This window comes from Nanorana parkeri, unplaced genomic scaffold (assembly GCF_000935625.1).
Source record: "Nanorana parkeri isolate BGI_ZX_2015 unplaced genomic scaffold, ASM93562v1 scaffold1650, whole genome shotgun sequence".
Taxonomy (NCBI): domain Eukaryota; kingdom Metazoa; phylum Chordata; class Amphibia; order Anura; family Dicroglossidae; genus Nanorana; species Nanorana parkeri.
The window spans coordinates 68,175-91,839 of NW_017307918.1; the positions used below are offsets into that span (position 1 = coordinate 68,175).

Below are 23,665 nucleotides of genomic sequence, written 5' to 3' on the forward strand. Positions count from 1 at the left end.
ATCAGTCTCTGTACAGAGGAGCTTCTCTGTACAGCATTGCGGTATATATGTATAATAATAACAGTGTGACTGGCCCAGCGTGGCAGGGGGGGATGAGGTGGTTGTTGCGACCGGGCAGTGCGGTGCGGGGGGGCCCGGCCTAAAGCCGTGTAAGGGGCCCCGAAATGTCTGAAGGCTGCCCTGATCACAAGGAGGTCTGGATGCATAGCCCATGGGTCTCTATATCGGATAAGTACCATTGATGCAGATAAGTGATGGCACATCATGAATTACCTGTCCACAGATTGAGATATAACTAATGGGATTTTATGAACTATTTGCTATTGAGTTGCCATGATTTTAGCTGTCTAATATGGCACTTGTTGCTGGATATGTCAAATGGCTTACAATCTGTGCACTGGTTGAACTATAATTGATGCACTTCATGAACTGGCTGAGCAGTGTTGTGCTTGATATGGCATGGGTTGCTGGACATGTTTTTAATGTACAAGAACATTGGATCATGCATTAAAATATAGAGCGCAATCATGATAAGATGTAAACACTGCTGAATTTATGCAGTGATCAACGTGCACAATATTGATGATGTGCGATATCAAACATGTCAGTATGATTTAAATCCACCTACGGCTATTTACATGGAGTAGGCGTGCAGTAGACTGAATTCCTCACTTCAAAACAGGGAGTAGTGTTTGTGCCATATATTGAGCTTTATGTTTCAAATCATGGTTGCGTATAGATGTATTCTGAGACTATAAAATATCATCACTAATTATGACATTGTGACCTGTGGGGCTTTTTGAAAGATACTGGCATCTTATACATTAGAGGATCATATGGGATAGATTACAAGCATTTGAAAATCTAATATGAAATGTATAAAATTGAGTTTTTATTCAATTGAATCACGTTTGGAAATTCAATCCTGCAAGATGAAAGCCTCCAATGTGAATCTGTGATAGTACATGTTCAATATACCTTTACATTTGTACATTTGAAACTACCAGTAATCTGGAAACTATTTTTTGAGGCATGAAATATTAGTAATTTGTCTTATTATATTACTAAGCATTGCCTGGGCTTGATTCTTAAAATTAGGTGCATTGTCTCTTTTTTTTCTTTTTCAATTTTGCATATATAAATGAACTGCTTGAAGACCAGGTGTTTAGACCCACTTCCTGGCCAGGCCATTTTTCAGTATTCAGCGCTGCTGTACTTTGACATTTATTCTGTCATGCAACGCTGTACTGAAATGAAATTTATACAATTTTTTGGGGACACATAGAGCTTTCTTTTGGTGGTATTTAATCACCACTGCGGTTTTTATTTTTTACTATAATTAGGAAAAATGATTGAAAATTTTTTTTTTTTTTAAAGTTTTTTTTTACATTGTTAGGAAACATTTATTATCACCCAGTTTTTTGGTAAAATATAAAAGTCGGGGTCACGTCGGGTTCATAGACACCAAACATGTCAAGCTTTAAAATTGCGCGCACCCGTGAAATCGCAGAAAACTACCATACCTAAAATTGGCCATAGGCGACACTTTAAAAGCTTTTACCGCTCATCAGTTTAGTGTTATCAGTGATTGATGGCCCTAGAATTTTTGCTCTCAGTCCGACGTTCGCGGCCATATGTAACATGTGCGGCGTAATGGGCGCAATCGTCTTTTTTGCACGTATGCGCCCCCGACGCATGTGTATGTATGGGTGGGGACTTTAAAAAATGGGGGGGGGGCACCGATCGTTACCCCATATAAGCGATCCGCCGGCTCCACATATCTTTTTTCCTTTGAGCTCCACCGGCAATTAAATCATGAATTCTATCAGCCAGTCCATATGAGTGAGTGATGTGAGAGAGTGGGACAACGTTGTCTACACCATTGTTTTAGTTCCATAGATGGGTGGGGGTGTGGTGTTTATATGGTTTTACTCATGTGCAATTACTTAATACTGTTTAAAACAAAGTGCTTTTTTTACTGAATGAAGTGGCGACTCCGACCCTTTATAACTACTGTGGTCTGATTCCCTTTGGGATCAGTACCAAGTTATTTCTAGTGCCATGCACAACTGCTCCAGATTTTGTCTGCTCAGTATGATAATTTCACCCTAATGTGTTTTATTACCACACCTGTTTGGCGCTGCCGTTATACAGTATTTTCTATATTCTTTCTGTCAAAGCTGGTTTGAGACACCGTTATTTCGACCTCAGTAAAATTGTACTGATTCCATCTCTGCAGACTTGTTCGTTTTTGTGTCAGTACAGTACTGATTTTGTTGAGGTCTGTGAGTGTGGAAGTTTGAGGTCTGTGTGGAATGCTTGGGTGGCCCCCCTCCCCCGCTGCATCACCGTAAAAGCCAAGGTACTATTACTACTACTTTATATGAATAAAATTATCCTGGCTGGAATTATTCTGTGGGCAGATTGATCTGCACACAACAAAAAGACATAATGTGCTTACTCCTTTCCTATGGTAAGTTAAGTACTATCACTGACGCCAATGATTTGGGGTGACTTTCTTCCCTGTGACCCACTATTCCATTGACACCAGCAATTTGATGGACCGTTCTCCCCTGGGGGCCACTATTTCACTGACACCAATGGGTAGGGTTCAAAGTCCCACTGTATCATGGCGCACGGAGGTGTCCCTCACCTGGCAGCCGCAGCGTGCGGAGACACCCCTCTCCAGATCTCCTGGGACCACAGACACGTTCCCAGCGTTTCTCTGCTGTGGCTGTGCCTCGAAAGCATGGTTCTGTGCGTCATCGTGCGTGCGTTTCAGGAGCTGCGCTAGTCACGGCGTTGGGGCCATGTCCCTGCTGTGACGTCTATAAGACCCAATAGGTATCCAGCATACACAGCAACTGGCAACATGCCAAAACTTGCTTCCTCCCAAGGAACACAAGCCTTCAGCAATACATTGAGCACCGCCCTAACTCCCCCTCTGTTTCCACAGGAACAGGGGAGCGTTGCCTCCAGTCTTGGGCTTTAAAACCTCACAATACTACTAGCTCAGTGCTAGGTTATTCTGAAGCCCTGCTCACAGAGCGTAACTGACATTCCGGGTTGCGGACCGCTTCGGGATTCCGGACTCGCACTGCGCAGGCGCGACGAGGGATTCCCTCATCTCGGGGCCGAGCGCGTTCGCGGCATGACACAGGAGCGCCTCGGAACTCCGCCTCCTATCACCTCCCGGCTGGAACCGCGGACTGCGCAGGCGCGCCTCGAGACTCCGCCCCTATTTGTTCAAGCAGTCGGCTTAAAGCCGCTGCTCGTTAATTGATCGGCGTCCTACTGTTGGTTGTAGCAGGACGCTGATCAATTCAGTTGTCCTTCCTTGACTTCCATCCGGATCCTATCCAGTGTGAACAGGAACCCCTGCAAGGGCTCACCTTCCCTGGAGACTTCACTAACCGCAAGTATATGGGCTTGGACCCATCTGGTATTCAAGTGTGCTGTGGTGAACGGATTGACATGCCATATATGCTTGCAAGATACCTGTTAAACAGTGAGCCTGCTTGATACTGCTGTTGCTCATAGCAAATACCTGCATTACTGCTCTATTGATGAACTGCTTTACACAAACCATACTTGTGCCACAAATACTTCACATAGCAATCACCTGCATTACTGCTCTATTGATGAACTGCTGACACCATTCAATTGTGCTTACATCCTGTGAGAGAGAGGTGGTGCTGTGTGCATGCTACCTTGCATATATGTATCTATTTACTCTTGATCATACTTAACTCTACATGAGATTGCTGTTGTGCTGTACCCATTGACATTGCTTATAGTCAAATATATCTGTGATTACTAGGTGGTCTGCCTATTGATACTCCCTCGGGGATACGGGGTATGATGTGAAGCAGCTCCCTCTCAGACTCTACAAATATAGGGCATTGGAGACTGAGCTGCAAGACTGATCACTCCACATAGAGACCTTACTCCGCAGTTGAGATCCTCATACTTGTAACGGGGAAGTGAGGCATTACACAGAGACTCAGCGTTTGTTCCTGCGTCTTCGTCCCCTGTTCTGCATTCCGACCCCCAGTTTTGGACTCCCGGCTACCTGACCCTCGGACTGTTTTCTGGACTACTGATTCTACGCCGCCTGCCTGAACACGGAACTGCTTTACTACGGCTTGTCTCACCCCTCTGGACTTTGTATTTGGACTGTTTTATCTCACTTGCTTCCTGCTACTGGAATCCAGATCCTGGAGCAAGGGGCTCGGTCCTGCGGTATGTGACACACTGATACCAATGTTTTGGGGACTATTCTTCCAATGGTGGCCACACCTGTGCTCCTACAGCATGCCGGTAGGGGACAGACTTTTCTACTCTGGCTGTGGTTGCTTTCTAAAGAAAACAAACTAAGATTTTTACACCTTTTTGTTTTGAAGCACCTGGACTCTTATTAGCTGATCTAATCTGAATTTTCAGTTGCAGTTAAAAAATAAGAATAATGGGGGAAACTTATAAAAACTGAAGCAGACAGAATCTGGAGCAGTTGCCCATAGTAACTAATCAGCTCCCCTCTTCAATTTGGTCAGTTAAGCTTTGAAATGAAATTGAATGAATGGAAGCTGATTGGTTGTCATGCACAGCTGCTCCAGATGCTGCCTGCTCCAGTTTTTAGAAAATCACCTCAATGAATTTACAGCAAATATTTTGCATGTAAAAAAGGGAACTTATTGTGACTTATTTCTAATAAAGTAGCACCCCAAAGGGATCAACATTTAGATGCACAAAATTAAAAAAAATAACAAAAACTAAATTTCCAATATATACTTATAATACTTAACCCTTTCCATCCACAATTGGTGTTTTAACATTTACCAGCATGAATACGTTAATAAATGCCCTCCTCTTGGGAGACACCAGCTGAAAATTTGCCTTGCTGGCGGCGCCTAACCACCTGCTGTCTGGAGCAATTTCTTAATATTTGCACACACATGATCATACCTGAATTGTTGGCTAGAAAACAGCTTAGACCCCCAAACAATTATATATACACTATATTGCTAAAAGTATTGGGACACCATTCCAAATCATGAGAGTCAGGTGTTCCAATCACCTCCATGGCCACAGATGTATAAAATCAAGCACCTAGGCATGCAGACTGCTTCTACAAATATTTGTGAAAGAATGGGTCGTTCTCAGGAGCTCAGAGAATTTAAGCCTGGTACCGTGATAGGTTGTCACTAAATATTCCACGGTCAACAGTAGTATTATAACAAAGTGGAAGCAACTGGGAACAACAGCAACTCAGTCAGCGCATTCTGAAGGGCACAGTGTGCAGAAGTCGCCAACTGTCTACAGAGTCAATAGCTACAGACCTTCAAACTTTTTGTGGCCTTCAGATTGGCACAGCAATAGTGCGTAGAGAGCTTCATGGAATGGGTTTCCGTGGCCGAGCAGCTGCATCCAAGCCTTACATCACCAAGTGCAATGCAAAACTTTGGGTGCAGTGTTGTAAAGCACGCCACCACTAGACTCTACAGAAGCGGAGACGTGTTCTCTGGAGTGACGAATCACAATTCTCTGTCTGACAATCCGATGTACGAGTCTGGGTTTGGCGGTTGCCAGGAGAATGGTGCTTGTCTGACTGCATTGTGCCCAGTGTAAAGTTTGGTGGAGGGGAGATTATGGTGTGGGGTTGTTTTTCAGGGGTTGGGCTTGGCCCCTTACTTCCTTACTTAGCCCCTTACCTAAGGCATCAGCATACCAAGACATTTTGGACAATTTCATGTTCCCAACTTTGTGGGAACAGTTTGGGGATGGCCCCTTCCTGTTCCAACATGACTGCACACCCGTGCACAAATCAAGGTCCATAAAGATATGGATGAGCAAGTTTGGGGTGGAAGAATTTGACTGGCTTTCACAGAGTCCTGACCTCAACCCGATAGAACACCTTTGGGATGAATTAGAGTGGAGACTGCGAGCCAGGCCTTCTCGTCCAACATCAGTACCTGACCTCACAAATGCGCTTCTGGAAGAATGGTCAAACATTCCCGTGGGCAGCCTTCCCAGAAGAGTTGAAGCAGTTATAGCTGCAAATGGTGGGCCAACTCAATATTGAACCCTACAGACTAAGACTGGGATGCCATTAAAGTTCATGTGCGTTGTGGTATTGTGTGGCGATCCCCCTGTAGAATTGGGACCTGGGACTCTCAGCCAGATGGGCTGAGACGTGTCAGGAAGCAAGGGTTTGTCAGGACTATGCTTGGGATCCTGGAACTGGGAGGTTTCAAGGTGATTCAGGAGGGAAGATGAGATCCCCAGTCCTGGGTCCAGGCTTTAGCAATGGCCAGCACTCGATGATTGCACAGGTGTCCACAGCCATTAAGAAAAGGATGCTGGCCAGGGGAATTAGCTCCTGCTGGGAAGAGGGACAGGTTGTGTCCAGGAGTCAGGCGGACTCCACCCAGAAGCCAGAGTGAAGCCAGGAGGCTGTGTATGTGTTGGAGGCTGGAAGGCTTGGAGAGCCAGAGAGAGCCAGGCACAAAAGGTGTGTGGGTGAATTCAAAAGATGCTCAAAGGCACAGAATATCCAGGAAGAGATTCTTTTGAGGCAAACCGTCAGGTCCTGAGACACTGAACAGGATAACCTGTGAAGGGTGAGCTGATATGTACTCTGAAGAAAGCTATTTATGTTGGATTTCCTTTTTCTGCCTTTGGAATTAATAAAAGACTGTGCTTTGTTCTGTGAAAACGGCTTCATGACTGGTCCTTAAGCGCTCGCCATTTGTGCTAACCTCCCCAACGTCACAAGTGGTGGAGAATGCGGGCACTACAGCGCTATCTCTTGCAGAAGCCGTTTTGAATGCAGAAAACTGACATTTAAAGGGACAGTGTACTTGTTACAGGTCGTGAGCAGAGTTTGGAGTATCTGCAAAATAAGTTAATGAGAACTATGTTTTCTATGAGTGAGACAGCAGAGATTGCATGCTGTGTAAAGCAGGTGAGCTAAGGCCTGCAGGACAAGGAACAGTCCTTAAAGAAACAACGCTCTAAAAAACTTTTTCTGTGAAACAGTGTGCAAAGCTGCTGTGTTTTGCACAAATCGATTAAATCAGGAAGTGTGTCTTTTAAGAATAATCTGACTCTGGAAGTCCTCTGATGCTGAAGTTACATCTCCGAGACCGATTTTCAAGGTCGTCAATTTTAGCCAGGGCATCATCTAATTGAGCCTGTACCGTTTGAATATAGGCTGTATTTTTATTGATGTGAGTAACCGTAGCATCTACTTTTTGCTCAATAGCATCGATCCGAATGCCCAATTCCTGTAGATCCGCTTTAATGTCTGTTGTAATTTGTTTTGCGGTACGTGCTAACCCCTTGTCTAACATATCAGACAGTTTGGTAATCAGGGGGTGATCATCGGCCATGTCCATTAAAGCCCTGTCCCCCTTCAATGCACAGGAAGATTTATAGTCCACTGGAAAAGCCCTCTGTTTGGACAATATCTCCTCTATTGTTTGTTCAATCAGAGAAACAGTAGAAGCGAGTGATTTTTTGTTCAGGGGAATCTGTACTCAGTGTGGTCCGATGCATGGAATCAGAGGAGTCCTCCACATCACTGTGCCTGACTTGCAACTGCCTCTGCTGTATAGAGGGAGATGATGCTGCAGCCATCTTGGACTTCTGGATCTCAGGCCGTTGCTTCTGTGTCTGTTTTCTTGACCTCTTGGGTCTTCCCCCGGCCATCGAGATATATTAGATGCTGTAGATGTATTTATTAACCCCCCACTACAAAGGAGAGAGATAGGTCCCACAAAGATGATTAAACCAGTAGTCACTAAGTCAGCCACAGGGTCTATACTGTGACCAAACAGGTAGCAGAGATCTATGACATTTATAAGTCACCCAGCATTTAGTCCACCAATAACTGCTATTAATTCAATAGCAGCATAACGTCTTTAATCAGACTGAAGCCACTGTAATTATTTTCCTGTAGTATTAATAGTTTCAGTTCATACTAGCAGTTCCACTATACAATAGTGTATTCCAGATAAATGCCATTAGTTCATATATACTTCATCTGCATCTTAATTCAGCTGGAAGAAAGTGGGCTCATAACATCTGACAGTACTTCATATATGCTGCAGCTTTAGTATGTATAGGGGTAGGTGAAGAGATTCGTAACGACAGAGAGACATGTTCCCATAGGGAGGCACTGCTCCAATACTTCCTTAGTTAGTGCTATGAAGTCTACCTAGATTGGTAGCGTCGAGACCCATGGACAGCCTCACCTTTCCCCTTTCTCTAATCGAGCACCATCGTCCGGCGCGTCTACAAGCCGTCAGCAAGCCGGGGGGAGGAGTCGCCCGATATCTCCCGAGAATATCACCGCCGCGTCTGGCTCCAGATCGCCCACGGAGACATCCACGCTGTTAGATGGACGCCAGGTCCAGGGGGCCTCTCATACCGCCACAGGTACTGCTGCAAGCTGGGAGCGGGGTGTCGTGGCTGACGTGGTGCTCGGCTCACACGCTAAGCCGCCATCTTAGCGGGAGCCTGCGCATGCGCCGTGTGTGGGCGTTTCCTAAAGCTGTTTTTCTGTGTAGATTGTTGTTAACTTGATGTTTGTTGTAGAGCTATTGTAAATAGTTTTGCTAATTTAGAGCATTGCAGAGGAGATTACAATCAGTGAAATTGTCAGTGTGTATAATGAGGAGCGGGAGGGGGGAGGAGGCAGCTGTGTGCTTCCTCTCTGCTTCATGGGGGTTTTAGCCAAAGAAAGATGTGCACGTGACCAGAATCAACGTGCAAGGCTCTTACTAAGTGACAGGAAGTGTGAGGGGAGAGAAGAGCAACTGTCAGGGACCATAGCACCTCCAGGTGGCACAGGAACCAGGTCCCGCAGTTCCTGCGCTCACCTACAGGTGTTTCCAGGCAGGCAGGAGATGTCAGGTACCAGACCACCACTGGGTGGTGCTGGAACCTTCATGTTCAGTCCTCACCTGTGGCCGTCTCCCAGCTGTTAGTGATTAATCACCACCAGGGAGGGTATTTAATCCCTCCCTGCAGTCTGGATATTGCCACATTATCCTGTTGCCATTTCCTATGAATCTGGAGCCCTGTTCTCTGCTTGTTGTCCGGAGCCCTGTTCCCTGCTTGTTGTCTGGAGCCCTGTTCCCTGCCTGTTGTCCGGAGCTGTGACCTCCTTATGTTCCTGAGTCCTGTTACCTCGTTGTACCCTGACCTTTTGTCCCTTAGTTCCCCTGGTGTTTTGCTTTGCTCCCTGGGTTTACTTGCCTGTTACTTTTTGCATGTGGTTTGGTTTAGATGTAGTTGGTTACTCTTACTTGTTTCTGTTTATATTTTTTTGGTTGGGATATTAAAACTATATATAAACTCATTCGCCTTGTCTTTTGTGGTCACGCATTTGGTCCTCCTGTGTGGGTACCTGCATGCAGTGTGGGGACACCCGCACACGGTACCTTGATAGCAACGGGAGCGAGCACAGCAGACTTTCTAAGGGGGTTAAAATAGTAAAACTTTATTTTAAAACATAAATAAATGTGGCTTTGGAGAATGTTCATTGTGTAGATGTGTTAAAGGAGAAGAAAAGCTGAGGGATTTGTGTCACTATGTGACCTACAATAATTTTTTCTCACGTGGTCTTGTTTTCAGATACTTATGAATGGGATATCCCGAACTGGGAGGGTATGTTGCCACGTTATGAACATGCTAGCTTTATCTCGACTGGAAAACCAGGGAGCATTTGGGTGTTTGGAGGAGCTGAACAGGCAGAAAATCAAAATAATGTTCAAGTATTAAACCCAGGTATGCATTCTTTTTATTGACACTTTGTATGAAAAAGTATACTTATTACAGGAACCTGAAGAAATAGAATGCCTTAAATCAAACATATATTAAAGAAATGTCAGTCGATTTGTCATGAACAACATCATCTACACATAAATTAGATCCAGATTGAAAGCGATAAAATAGGTCCTAGTGATCCCAAGGGGTCAAAGAAAAACGTTTGCCAACAAATAATTTTGCTTTCTTTCAGTGTAGATTGAAAAATGAAAGAGAAAATATGATGGTATACTCTTTTGATGGCACAGTGCAGTAAGGTCTGAAGACAGAAATACTAAGAGTCCATTCACAATACCCGTGTGTGTGTGTGTGTGTGTGTTTTCTGCCAAACCTTTTTTTTTTCAAATTCTTTATAAATGAATAAAGCATAAAAAAAATTAAAAAAATTAAAATTATATAGCAAAAAACATTACAAGCATTCTGGGATCTTTCTTTAAATTCCCATTGCAACCATATATCACATTTACAAACGCAATTACGGTAAAATATCGACTGTACTCATTGCACATCAACATTTATCTTACATTCATCCCTCGTTCCCATCATACCTTTCACACAAAAATACACAAAGTAAGAAAAAAAAAAACCTTTCTGTTTTTCTCTCTTTAGAGACTTCTTTCCTCTCCCTCCTTTCTGTCACTAGCAACCGCAGTTCTTATAGATCTATATCCCCAAAATATATATCAGAATCCGGAGGCATATAATATTGAATCCAAGGTTGCCAGACCTTTCTAAGTTTTAAAATTGAGTCCTTTAGTATTGCAGTAATTTTCTTGTTTATCAAATACCATGTAATTTTTTTGTTTAACTTGTTGAACAACTGATATCTCTGACTTCCAAGTTCTAACTATTGTTTGTTTAGCTGCTGTAAAGATGAATGTTATCAATTAAATTGCGTACAGCATTCTGGCTTTAAATTTAACAAGGCTTCCCATGGGTCTTTCTTTAACCTTCTTCCCATGACTCTCTCTATTATCTGGTACACCCCATCCAAAAAAGCTGGATTTTAGGGCAATTTAGGGCTGCAGCTAACAAATATTTTCAAAATCGATTAGTTAGCCGATTTACCCTATATACTAGAGTATAAGCCGAGATTTTCAGCCCATTTTTTTAACTTTTTCCCAGTTTTTTTGGGTAAAAGTAGGTACCTCGGCTTATATTCGGGACGGCTTATACTCGAGTATATACGGTATTAAGGTCGACTAGTCGGATATAAAAAATTAAAAAAATGGCTTTAATTTAAGTGATGGAATTCTAGTTTGTATTGAGATTGTAGTCTTATCACGGGAGCAAGCTTGGAGCAGTGACCACTTTACAACACACACAGGGACCATGGGGAACAAAAGTAGCCACCCTCCAGAAGGAAGGACAGTGTTGGCACCAATTCAGAGATGATTGGAGGATCCATTGCCAAGTGATACACAAATGAGATACATTTTTGTTAATAGTTAAAGGGGTTCTAAACCCTCCGGGTTTTTTGCCTATATCTACTGCTAGCATGCAGTAGATATAGGCAAGAAGTGTAAAAAAAAAAAACGCTTAAAATCCTTTTAAACTTACCTCGTTATCGCCGCTCGTTCCCGCGGCGAGAATCAGGAACTGCTTGTGCGGCCGCAAAGGATCTTGGGGCGGGCGCATGCGCAGTTCCGATTGGCCGGGAGACGAGCAGAGACGCAAGGTAAGTCTATGGACGCGTGCACCCGCCTGCAGACACCGCTGGATCGGAGAGACAGAGCAGTCAGCGCTGGATCGGAGTGACGTCACACCGCTGGAGGGACAGATGAAAACATGGGGAAAGAAGAGGAAGATCAGAAAAAGAGACATTTAAGGTAAGTGCTAACATTTACATTGGGGGGAGGGAAAAATTTTTTTGCCTTTAATGTCACTTTAAGGGACTTGAATGCATTTATAAGATTTAACTCCTGAGTTTATTGTCACTTTTGTGAACAAACTGAGTATTACAAACTGCAGGTGCAGAATAAAAACCAAACTTTTTAGAGTGAACTACACAACTACACTTTTTTTTAAATCGGAACAAGAAAACAATACACATTATGAAAAAAGTGGACTGTCACTATTCCAAAAACTTTGTATTGGAATGTAAAAATGTTGGCATGTCCACATTCTGGGGGCTTAGGCTGGCTCTCTTTTTACATGTTATTTTGCCTGCAGCAGAGAAGAGGCGCTTTGATGGTGTGGAGGTGGCTGGGATACACAAGTAGGTTTTCGCAACTTTTGCCAAAGTAGGATATTTCTCTTTGTTAGCCTTCCACCAATTCAAAGGGTTTCCTTCCTTGGCAAGGGGTCTCTCTGCAAAATAAGTCTGGACTTCATTTTTAATTTGACCATGAATATCCTCATCCTCCTCTTGCCCCTCTTTAGTCTCCTCTTCACTGCTGCCCCCAGACTCAAGGAGTGATGCTACAGATGTTGAGGGCTTAGCAACTCTTGCCGGTGAAGTGGTTGTTTGCTGCTCCCCCATCTTTTTGCAAGCACCTCTGCCAGCACTGTTGAATGTACAGCAAAAATTTGGTCTAGCGTTAAATATTTCAGTCTTCTGAATCTTGGGTCCAGGGCAGAAGCAAGAATTACGGTATTTGGGTTCTGTTCAGAAAGGATTCCCTTCCATCTGCTTTGAAGCTGGGCTGCTGCAGTGGCTTGGAAGCTCTTCAGCGCATGTGACTTGAAAGAAGCACCCTCAGTGGATCAGGCACGGAAGACAAAGTGATATAGTCTTGGCCACTCATCAATACGGTAGCAGACTCAAAGGGCTGGAGAGCATTTGAGAGTTCTTTGAGAATACTCCAGTGGTCTGCTTTTAAGTCCAGGTAGTGCTTGCCCCTTAGAGTAACTGATGGATCAGACAAAGTTGCTGTTACCGGCCACCGTTGTTCAATGAGTCTCTCCACCATCTGGTAAGTACTATTCCACCTTGTGCTTACATCTTGAGGTAGCTTGTGCTCATTGCTTTTGCTTCTCGTTCAACTTGCTGCTAGCTAATTCACTTTTTTTTTAAATGTTCTACTAGTCCTCTTGCAGCACTAACAGCTCTCTCAATTATGGAATTCTTTAATGCAGCACCGATCACCGGCTGCAACGTATGGCCAGTGCAGCGGATACTGCTCCACCCATGCTGTTCTTTCAGAATGTTCGCAGGAGCCACAATATTTGCACCGTTGTCATGCACAATGGCAATTATTTTTTGAGCTGAAAATTTTGCAGCCACCTCCTTCAACCATTCTGCAATGTTTGTCGCTGTATGCCTGTCTTCCAGAGGCATGGTAGTGAGGCAAATAGAAGTAATCTTCCAGTGGTCTGCTATGTAGTGGCATATAATGCCAAGGTAAGCCTCGGTCGCTATACTTGTCCATATGTCCGCAGTCAATGCAATTCTGCTTTCATTAGCAGAATTGTGGCATCCTTTACTTTTTGAACTGCCTCCTGGTACCTCCTCTCCACTAGTTTGGTGAAATTAGTCCTTGAGGGAATCATATATCCAGGGTTTAGTACACTGATCAGGTTTTTAAATCTGTGATCTTCAACCATGGAAATTGGCCGCATGTCGGCGACTATCATTTGCAGAATCGAATCTGTTATCACTGCTGCTTGTTTTGGAGTGCACACGGTACTTCGATGCACAAACTCTGCGTTGTTTCTTTATGAAATAAAAAAAAATAATGATAGTATGCAGAAAAAAGCTACTTCTGTGCAACTCAGTCAGTGTATCATTTGAACTTACTGTCATGATGATGTTTCGTTCTCCTCTGCAAAGCCAACGTGTTTCCTTTTCATGTGGTCAAGCATCACTGGGGTGCTTCGGTGCCACACAAGCTCCTGTTTGGAAATTTTGTAGGCAACAACCTTCTTTATAGTATTTAGCGTAAAACGCTCCCATGCCTTTTGAGGACTTGGTTTACACACTTTTTTCAACGGTCACTTTGTCAGCACCCTCTGCCTGTGACATTTTTTATAATGCGTTTTTTTGCAGCTAGAAGTAAAAAAAAAAAAAATTGTGTGCAATATAGTGAAATGGAAAGTGTAAAATTATACAGCAATCAATGCAGAATGGCACCAGCTATAGAAGACTAGAAATCCCAGCAATAATACATTATACAGCGGCACAATGCAGAATACCAACAGCTATAGAGGAACAACAAATCCCAGCAATAATACATTATACAGTGGCACAATGCAGAATACCACCAGCTATAGAGGAACAACAAATTCCAGCAGTAATACATTATATAGCGGCACAATGCAGAATACCACCAGCTATAGAGGAACAACAAATCCCAGCAATATTTCATTTTACAGGCTGTTTAATGTATTGTTGCTGGGATTTGTTGTTCCTCTATAGCTGCTGGTATTCTGCAGTGTGCCGCTGAATAATACAGCGGCACACTGCAGAATACCACCAGTTATAGAGGAACAATAAATCCCAGCAGACATAGCATATATTCAAAGGGTATACATGTATACAGGTAAGTTGGTCCACAGGACCCAGTTCAATCAAATGTCTCCTTACAGGGGGGATGTCTTCCGGATATAGAAACCAATGATGAGCTTATGGCGACATAGAGCATATGATCATCCGCGACTGAGCAGTGCTGTACGGCTCTGTATACCTCAATATACGTAGAGGGGAGGGGGGGGGGAGACAGACCAATAGACGCAAGACAAGACAAAACAAGGACAACACAATACAAATACAGATAGTGGGGGGGTACGAGAACGATCAGTTTGCCCGTGAGGGCAGGTAGAAACCTCAAGTAGATTCCTGAGACATTGCCTGGTCTACAACATACGATGCTAACAGAACACAGTGATAAAACAAGTCCTGGCTATGGTGCTGAGGTCAACAAGGCAGGAAAAGCAGCTGAGTCTTGAAAGCATATCCATGGTAACCATAAGTTTCGGAAGGATTCGTTACGGTCTGCATCTATAGCCACCATTTCTTCCATACGCATAGTATCATTTATGCAAGTCAACCACATCGTTAAAGAAGGCACTTGGGTGGACTTCCAATGTGCCGCCATAACCTGTCTGGCTGCAAATAGGAAGAACCGCAAGGTAGACTTCTTTGCTTTCGAGATTGAAGTGGGAATCAGTGTTAGTAGGGTCAAAGCAGGGGTATTTGGTGTGGTCGTAGCGTGAGCTTTGTCATAAATATCTAGTACGACACCCCAAAATCCCTTAACCAGGGGGCAGGACCACCACATATGTAGGTAGGTACCCTCAGCGTTAAGGCACCTCCAGCAAGTCTGCGTCATCGAGGGGAACATGTGGTGTAATCGCACCGGAGTAAAGTACCATCTGGTAAGCAGCTTAAAGTTGCGCTCCTGCAGTTTACAAGCCATTGCCAAGCGATTAATTGAACAATGGGCTAGTGTGTCCCAAATCTGGCGCCAATCTCTCTCTCTTCTAATTGTCTTCCTAGTTCCTCCTTCTAGGTTAACCCATATTGCGGAAAGCGTGTATTTATGCCCTCCATCAGAGATTTATATATAGTTACATAGTTTGAGACATTAGTCCATCAAGTCCAACCTATAGGATCTCATTCTTAGGAGTACTTGTACCCCTGTATATTACGGTCCCTTAGGAAATCGTCCAAAAGTTTCTTGAACAATTCCACATTCTTAGCTGAAATCACTGCCTGTGGGGGTGAGTTCCAGACCCTAACTGCTCTAACTGTGAAGAACCCCCTTCACCCCTTGTGCTGGAATTTTTTCCCCACCAATTTTAGGTGGTGGCCTCTAGTTTTTGTAATGGAGTTAATTTTAAATAGTTTGTCGCTAATGTTGCTGCCACCATTGAACATATTGTACATGGAAATCATGTCCCCCTTAATCTCCTCACCTCCAATGTGAACATGTTTAAATTTAGTAGCCTCGTCTCATAGCTCTGGTCCTCCATACCCCTAATTAGTTTGGTTGCCCTCCGCTGGACTCTTTCCAGCTCAGGGACATCTTTCCTTAGTACTGGTGACCAAAACTGGACAGCATACTCCAGATGAGGTCGAACCAATGATCTATAAAGTGGCAAAATTATAGACTTGTCCCTGCAATACATCCCCTTCTTAATACAGGACAAAACCCTACTAGCTTTGTTTACAGCAGAGAGACTTCCTCTACCCTGCGGATCTTTCAGACATTTTTGTTCAAACTTTAATTCGGATGTCAATTTAACATTAAATAAAACTGAGCTATTTGTAAATATCTGAATACCTCAGAATTGGCAAGTTTTTATTTGACCTGTATCTCAGAAAAGGGCAAAATCCATGTAGAAGATAAAAAAAAATCAGATATTCCTATTAATCCAGCCATTTCCCAGTGCTGTAAGGTCTGAAGACAAAGACTAACGACCCATTCACAATACCCATATGTATCCTATGTGTGTGTTTTCTGCTGAAAAACATTTTTTAATTCTCTTTATTTAGCAAATACTTTTTTCCATACAATATTTATTGTAACAACTATGGATGCACCGAAATTTTGGCCGCCGAAAATGGTACTTTGGGCAAAATGGCAAAAGTACAAATTTGTTTGCCGAAAATGCGGTGCATCTCTAGTTTGTCTCCGCCCCACTGGGTGCTGCTCTGTGTCCCCTCTGATCCCCGCTGCTTCCCCTGCCTGTGTCTGCACAGGCCGAGAGGATCAGTGGGTAAACAGAACGGTGCCCTGTGGAGAGGAGAGAAACTTTCAGGAAGCTGGGCGGGGAGGAGAGCGCTGTCAGCATTATCACAGAAGGCCAATCTCTCCCCCCGCCCAGCTTGGTCTCCTGTGACAAGCAAATCAGGATAGAGAGTGGTAAAGGGAGGAGACGGCTATCATCTGTCACAGGAGGCCGAGCCAGCGGTGCAGGGAGGAGAGTGTTGTCAGCCCTGCACAGACCGTGTCACAGGAGGGTGAGCTCTCCTCCCTGCACAGCCGGCTCGGCCTCCTGTGACAGGCAAGTCAGGGTGCAGAGCGGTATACAAACGCTCAGCTGATTGCTGAGTGTTTGTGATTTACTAAGGACATAGTATGCTTACTGTGTCCCTAATTATGAATGAATAGTAAGTGCTGTACATCACTTTCTGTTCATTCGTGATTGTGGACATAGTAACTGATACTATCTCCATGGTTTATGAATGGACAGGAGCACACCATATAGAGGTTGAGAACCACTGTTGTATAGAAAGATTTGCTTTCTGTGTGGAAGCAGTGGTTTCCTTTCAAAGTTCCGATACATTTCCATCATCAGTCCAAGCTAGATCTCTCTTAATAGCAGTGAGTGCGAGCTTTGATGATTGAAGAGCTATATGTCTGGCTCAGCAAGGTGCACGTTGGACCTCTGAGAACGCAACTGATTCCACATAGAGAGCAAGAGTCCTTTTCTCCAGCAAGCTGCAACGGGATAGGATTTTCTACTCAGACTGTTGTTTTCTAATGAAAAGGAACTGTAAAACTTTTAAGGCATTTTAAGTAGGGATGTACCGAAACATATCGACCAAAAATTGCACTTTTAGCAACATGCTGAAAGTGCCATCTTTTGGCCGAAATTGCGGTGCATCCATAGTTTCGCTCCTCCCCGCTTGGCGCTGCTCTGTGTCCCCTCTGACCCAGCGCAGCGTCCAGCAGGGAGGAGATAATCTGTCAGAGGAGGCCGAGCAGTGCGTCCTGCATGTCACACGAGGCTGGGCTCTCCTCCTGCACCGCCCCGTTCGGCTGTGACCAATCAGAAGAGCGGTGTGGAGGCCGGGTCGGCGGGAGGAGTCAGCTGTCGAAATAGACCGAGCTCTCCTCCCGAACCGCCGGCTGGTCAGTAGCCAATGGTATCGGGTATGAAGCAGAAGACTATGAAGGTAGTCGGTGAATCAGCAGCCAAAGGTCGGTACACGGGTAGCAGTATGAGAGGATTTTAACACAGAAGGAGCAGGGAGCATAATATTGGCAGGAGCACAATAATCTGGCAAACAGGAAGTGCAGAGGCATGGCTAAAATAGAAATCCTGACATATTCAGGGCTTGTGACTTGGATTGATCTATCTGCAAATCCAAAATTAGTGCAAAGTCTGGCAACTTTAAAGAGATTAGGAAGCGATAAATGGGGAGAATTTTGACATCCAAATTTATCAGGGATATGGGGCGATAATTCGCACAGGAGTTCAGGTTTAGGCAACATCACAATATTGGCATTTAACATTTGTGGCGACAGAGAGTCATCTCTCAGGAACCCATTGAACATAGAGGCTAAGTGGTAGCGGAGGAGAGCTGCTTGTAGGATAAGGCTGTAAAACCATCCGGGCCAAGCAGCTTTATAAGTTTAAAAGACTTAATAGCTTGTTAGAATCCAAAATTACTGAAGTACAAAAGGTCAAAGCCTGTGCGGGGAATACTTGGAAGAGAGAGCTGTCAAAGAAAAGCATAAATGGTTTGCAGGGATGGTGCGCAGTAGAGTTTGGCTAAATGGTGGTGAAATTCGGCTAAAATCTTGACCGGATCACTGGTGCGAGTATTAAATCTGGTGCGCAGAGAAATCGGGGTTGCAGTAGTATCAAAGGTGCGAAGCCAGTTGGCCGGTATGGAATCCAGTTTGTTGCCCTTAGAGTAAAACCGTTGCTTTGTGCGGTCTGGAGAATGCTCCGATCTGTCAGTGAGGCACAAATCCAAGTCCACACGGATGTTCTCTAGTTTTACAATATTGGAGGCATTTGGTGCTGCTTTAAACGTGGCTGAGGCACACTCTAGATCCGCCTCAAGGCATTGCAATTGCTGATTATGCTCACGCTTGCATTGTGTGTGATCTGGATTAAATGTCCGCGAGCCACTGCTTTATACATTTTCCAGAAGCCATGGAGCCAGTGTTGAGCTGAAAATACTCAAGTGTGCGAGCCTGGACTTCCGATAGTACATCCAAAATAGAAAGTAGCGAGTCATTCAAAGACCAAGAGGAGGACTGGGGGTGCAAAGCATGGAGGTGCAGACAACAAGAATGGTGTCATGGTCAGACCAGGCTATTGGAAGGATATGGGAAGAGGTAGCTAAGGGAAGAGAGCGCCTGAGTAGGAACTCATGGTCTATTCTAGATTAGGAATGATGAGGATGCGGGTGAGAGTAAACTTTGCCTATAGGGTGTAATTCCCTCCAAATACCAACCAAATTATTTTGCAATAGAAGAAACTGAAAACTTTCTCTCCCGTTCATTGAAGGACACAGGGCAACATATCGTAGATCCTGAAAGGTAGGGTATATCGCCACCTGCAGGAGTAGAACGCTAGGCACATAACAAAAGACATAGACAGCCTAGGGGCGGCCCCTGCTGGTGGCCCAACCCCCCACCTGCTGACAAGTCTCCAGTTTTTTGCCTAGCGTCAGGAGTAAGGAGCTAAAAAAAATTATCTCTGGAAATTTTCTTTTCCTTCCATTTTTTTCTCGGATCTGATAGCAAGTGCCACCAGGGCGACATGCTGGATGGTGATGGATCCTGGTAGTCTCCCCTGGGTGGCCATCGAGCGCATGCAGGCTCTGCCTCAGCGGGTCGGCTGCGACTTTCGTTCCCCGGGGTGCACATGACGGGGTCCCGCCCCACCGGTCACAGCAATCCCATGGGCTGGCGGCGCCGTGTCTGCGGTCGGGTGCGTCCGCCTTCCTCCACTCCCCTGATGGACCTGGTGTTGTGGATGCCGGCGCTGTGGGGACAGCCACAAGGTAAGAGGCTGCGTTGGTCTTCTGGCTGCAGCCTTCCAGCTTCCCTCTCCCCTCCTCTCCCTCATGGAGCTTCAGGGCTGTGGCTCCTGATGGGTGGCTCTGCCCTTCCTGGGCTGTCCTGACCTGTGGGGTCCATGGGGGGAGCCTCTGTGGTGCAGTGGGGGGCTGCCTGGGTGCTCGCGGCTACGAACGCGAATGCCGCAATCATGCGGCGGCCGGGCCGAAAAGCGAGGCCCCTGCTCCATTGTGGCCTCCGGGCGACGTCACGGCCGCCATGTTGGAATAGGGCAAGGTGCCCTTTCTGCCGCGTCACTTCCGCCCAGGCTCTATTCTTCCTTGGACGGCCGGGGACACACTTCCTTTCGGCCTCAGACGCCGCTACAGGAAGGACATAGGTGACACCTCCCCCTTGCTGGGGGTCGGACGCTGCCGGTGCTTGACACAGTGACACAGATGGGGGTCGTGAGTACTGCGGGTGGTCTCCCTGTGGGCAGTTTTTCTGCTGTGCGGGGGCTATGGATCGGGTTGCCTTGTGAGGGCTGTGGGCTGCACTCTGCGGACCCCTCTAGATCACCTCTCTGCGCTTCCTGTACGCCTGCACTGCTTTGCCAGTCGCATCTGCGTCCCTCGGGGTACCTGAACCGCGTTATCTATGGAATTTTTCTCCTCTGCTATGGATGGGTTTGTGTCGCGCATTGAACGCGCTCTCACGCATAGGCCCCCTAAAAAGCGGGTTCTGTCCTTGCCTTCCCTGGCATTGTCTGGGGAGGAGGAGGGGGAACTTCTGTCCACGTCGCCTCATCCGGATCCAGGGGACTCCTCGCCGCCGGACTCGGGCAGTGAGGATGAATCTGCGTCGGCGCTCATGGTTCAGGAACGTGAGCTGGTCTCGGTGCTGGTGCGCGCCATCCGTGAGACGCTTAAGATTGAGGAGTCTCTTGGCACTTCTGCCATGGCCTCGGTACAGTTTGGAACGCATAAGGGCAAGCGTTCCGCTAAGGTGTTTCCCTACATTCCTTTTTTTGACGAGTTCATTTATAAGGAGTGGAAACGCCCGTCCAAATCCCTTGCGGTTCCAAAACGTTTTTCGGTTCGCTTTCCATTTGAGGAAAGTTACCTGTCCAAGTGGGCCACTCCGCCTGTGGTGGACCCCCCCGGTCTCCCACTTGAACAAGGCCACTCTTATCCTGGTTGAGGATTCACCGCCCTTTAAGGACCCCACCGATCGGAAGGCTGAGGCGGTTTCCCGCACCTTGTTTTCCGTGCCTAGGGCTCTGATGCACCTGGTCCTAGCGTCTGTCCTGGTTACGCAGACCTTGACTGAATGGGCGAAGATGCTTCATCGGGGCTTGCGGAGGAACAGGTTTCCCCCGCCTACATGGATTTGGCGGAGCAGCTGGTGCAGGGCCTTAAGTTTGTGTGCAATTCGGCCCTGGATACCGCGCCCCTGGTGTCGCGGGTGTCGATGACGGCGGTCACCCTTCGTCGTTTGTTCTGGCTGAAGTGCTGGTCGGCTGACCAGGCTTCCAAAAAGGCTCTGACGGAGCTTCCCTTTTACGGGGAACCACTTTTTTGGGCGCTTCCTTGGATGAGATCATTAAGGATCTGACAGGGGGTAAGAGCACTTTCTTACCTCAGGCTCGCAAGAGGGAGCTGCGGCAGAAGCCGGTCCTTCCTTTTTTGCTCACAAGCGGCTTTTTCGGCCCCCTCTGTCCTCCGAGAAGGGCGGTAAGTTCCCAAGAGCCTCTTCCTCCCAGCCTCACAAGCGTCCCTGGCAGCCGAAGTCTGCCAAGCCCGCTGTAATGCCCTGCTTCCTAGTACGTATATGTGGATTGCAACTGCGGAGTATGCGTTTCTGTATGGAGGAATGGGGTCCAGTCGTGCAGCTCAGTCTCCAATGCCCTGTATTTGTAGAGGCTTAGAGGGAGCTGCTACACATCATAGCCCCGTATGAATATGGTAGTAGGTATCAACAAGTTACTTCTTACGCAGGCATCCCTGACTATGCGCAGCGTCAACGAGTAAAGCACGGCAGTAACCTGAACCTGTATTGAGTAGGAAGAGGTGAGGTATAAGCAAATGCGAGTGTGGAGGTATTCCAACTCAACCACTACCGCTAGGGTTAATAGCAATTATGGTACAACTGACCACACCATGGAGTTTCACAGGAGTACGGCAACAACACAGTAATGCAGGTGAGTAGTATGAGTAGCTTGCACAACATATATATGGATTCTCAGGGTTATCAGCAATGGCAGTATCAAGCAGGTAAGTCAATAAGAGTTTTATAGTTGGTGCATATACGAATTTGTTAGGTTAGCTCAGCACAACACCATAATGAAAGTGAGTATCGGGTTTCCTTGCAGCACATATATGGAATCCCACAGGTATCAGCCTTAGCAGTATCAAGCAGGTAATTCAATAAGAGTTAAAGTTGATGCATGTAACACAATATCTGAGGTTCAGCACAGCACTTTTCAGCTAACCACTGTTGGGAACTAGCCAATATACTTGCGATTAGGGTAGTCTTCAGGAAGTGGTGTGACCATGGAGGAGCTGCTGTGTCAGGTAGAAAGGATCCGGATGGAAGTCGAGGGGGAAGCTCATTGATCAGCGTCCTGCTACAACCAACAGTAGGACGCCGATCAATTAGTGAGCAGCGGCTTTATGACGAGTGCTCGAACGAAGAGGGGCGGAGTCCTGCGGCACGCCTGCGCAGTCCGCCGTTCCTGTGTGGTGATGCGTCCCCGTTCTGCGGGGAGTAGAGGCATTTCCTCTTCGCGCCTGCGCAGTGCGACTGTGCCGTCCCGAGGCGGCCCGCAACCCGGAACGACCGTCACACCCGCTGACAAGACCCCGTCCACATGAAGGTCTCGCCCCGGGCCTGGGTTCCAGGGTGGGGGGGCACCTTCAGTGTTTTGCGGACTTCTGGTTGGCTCACGTCTCAGACACCTGGGTTCGGGAGCTGGTGTCCTCGGGTTACAAGATCGAGTTTCTATCTCGGCCGGGTCACAGGTTTTTCCCGTCCAACACACGTCTTTCCCCTTCCCGCGTGGCGGATCTTCATTGCGCAGTGGTGGACCTCCTGTCCCAGGGGGTTGTTCTACCGGTTCCGTCCTCGGAGCGCTTCCGGGGGTTTTACTTCAATCTGTTCACTGTGCCCAAGAAGGAGGGGGTTCGGCCCATTTTGGACTTCAAACGCCTTTGTGCGGGTCCGTCGCTTCCGCATGGAATCGATCTGTGGTGACGTGCCTTTGTCTGGGGGACTTGTTGGCCTCCATCGACATCAAAGATGCCTACCTTCATGTGCCTATTTGCGCATCTCATCAGAGATTTCTTCGTTTCGCGGTGGGGGCGAGCATTTCCAGTTCGTTGGGCTGCCCTTCGGCCTTGGGTCGGCCCCGCGGGTGTTCACCAAGGTGCTAGCCCCGGTTCTGGCGCTTCTGTGTTGCCGGGGGATTTCAATCGTGGGGTACTTGGACGATCTGCTCCTGCGAGCGGAGTCACTTTCCTCTCTGGTGTCGGCCTTGGGGATCACGGTGCGTTCCCTGGAGGAGTTAGGCTGGATCCTGAACGTCCAGAAGTCTTGGTGCCTTCGCCTCGCCTGGAGTATCTGGGCCTGGTCCTATACACGGTCGCGGCCAGTGTGTTTCTTCCTCCGGACAAACTCCAGAAACTTCGCTACCATGTTCGCCTGTTGCGGTCTCGCCGGTGGTCCTCCCGTCCGTTGCTGCATGCAGGTGCTGGGTCTCATGGTGGCCTCCATCGAGGCGGTGCCCTTTGCCCAACATCACACCAGGGTCCTCCAGAGTGACATTCTGGTGCAGTGGGACAAGTCGCCCTTGTCACTGGACAGGGAGATTCAGGTGTCTCGGGAGGCGCGGGCCTCCTTGCTTTGGTGGCTGCACTGTCCGGTGTTGGTGCACGGGAAGTCTTTCCTTCTGGTGCGCTGGACGGTGGTCACGACGGATGCCAGCCTGTGGGGCTGGGGGGGAGTCTTGGGCTCCATGACGGTGCAGGGTCGGTGGTCGCCGGACGAGTCCCGTCTGCCGATAAATGTGTTGGAACTTCGGGCGACTCGCCTGTCCCTTCACTGGTCGGTCCGGCTTCAGGGTCTGTCGGTTCGGGTTCAATCCGACAACGCCA

At 46.8% G+C, this 23,665-nt stretch overlaps 1 protein-coding gene across 1 annotated transcript in view; it reads left to right on the plus strand.

Annotated features, from left to right (window-relative positions):
* The window catches only part of RABEPK (Rab9 effector protein with kelch motifs), a 188,536-nt gene that overhangs the window by 60,686 nt on the left and 104,185 nt on the right, over nt 1–23,665 (plus strand). The window contains exon 4 of the mRNA XM_018570994.1: nt 9,640–9,792. Coding sequence (XP_018426496.1) covers nt 9,640–9,792 — 153 coding nt within the window. The remainder of the gene's footprint in view (nt 1–9,639; nt 9,793–23,665) is intronic.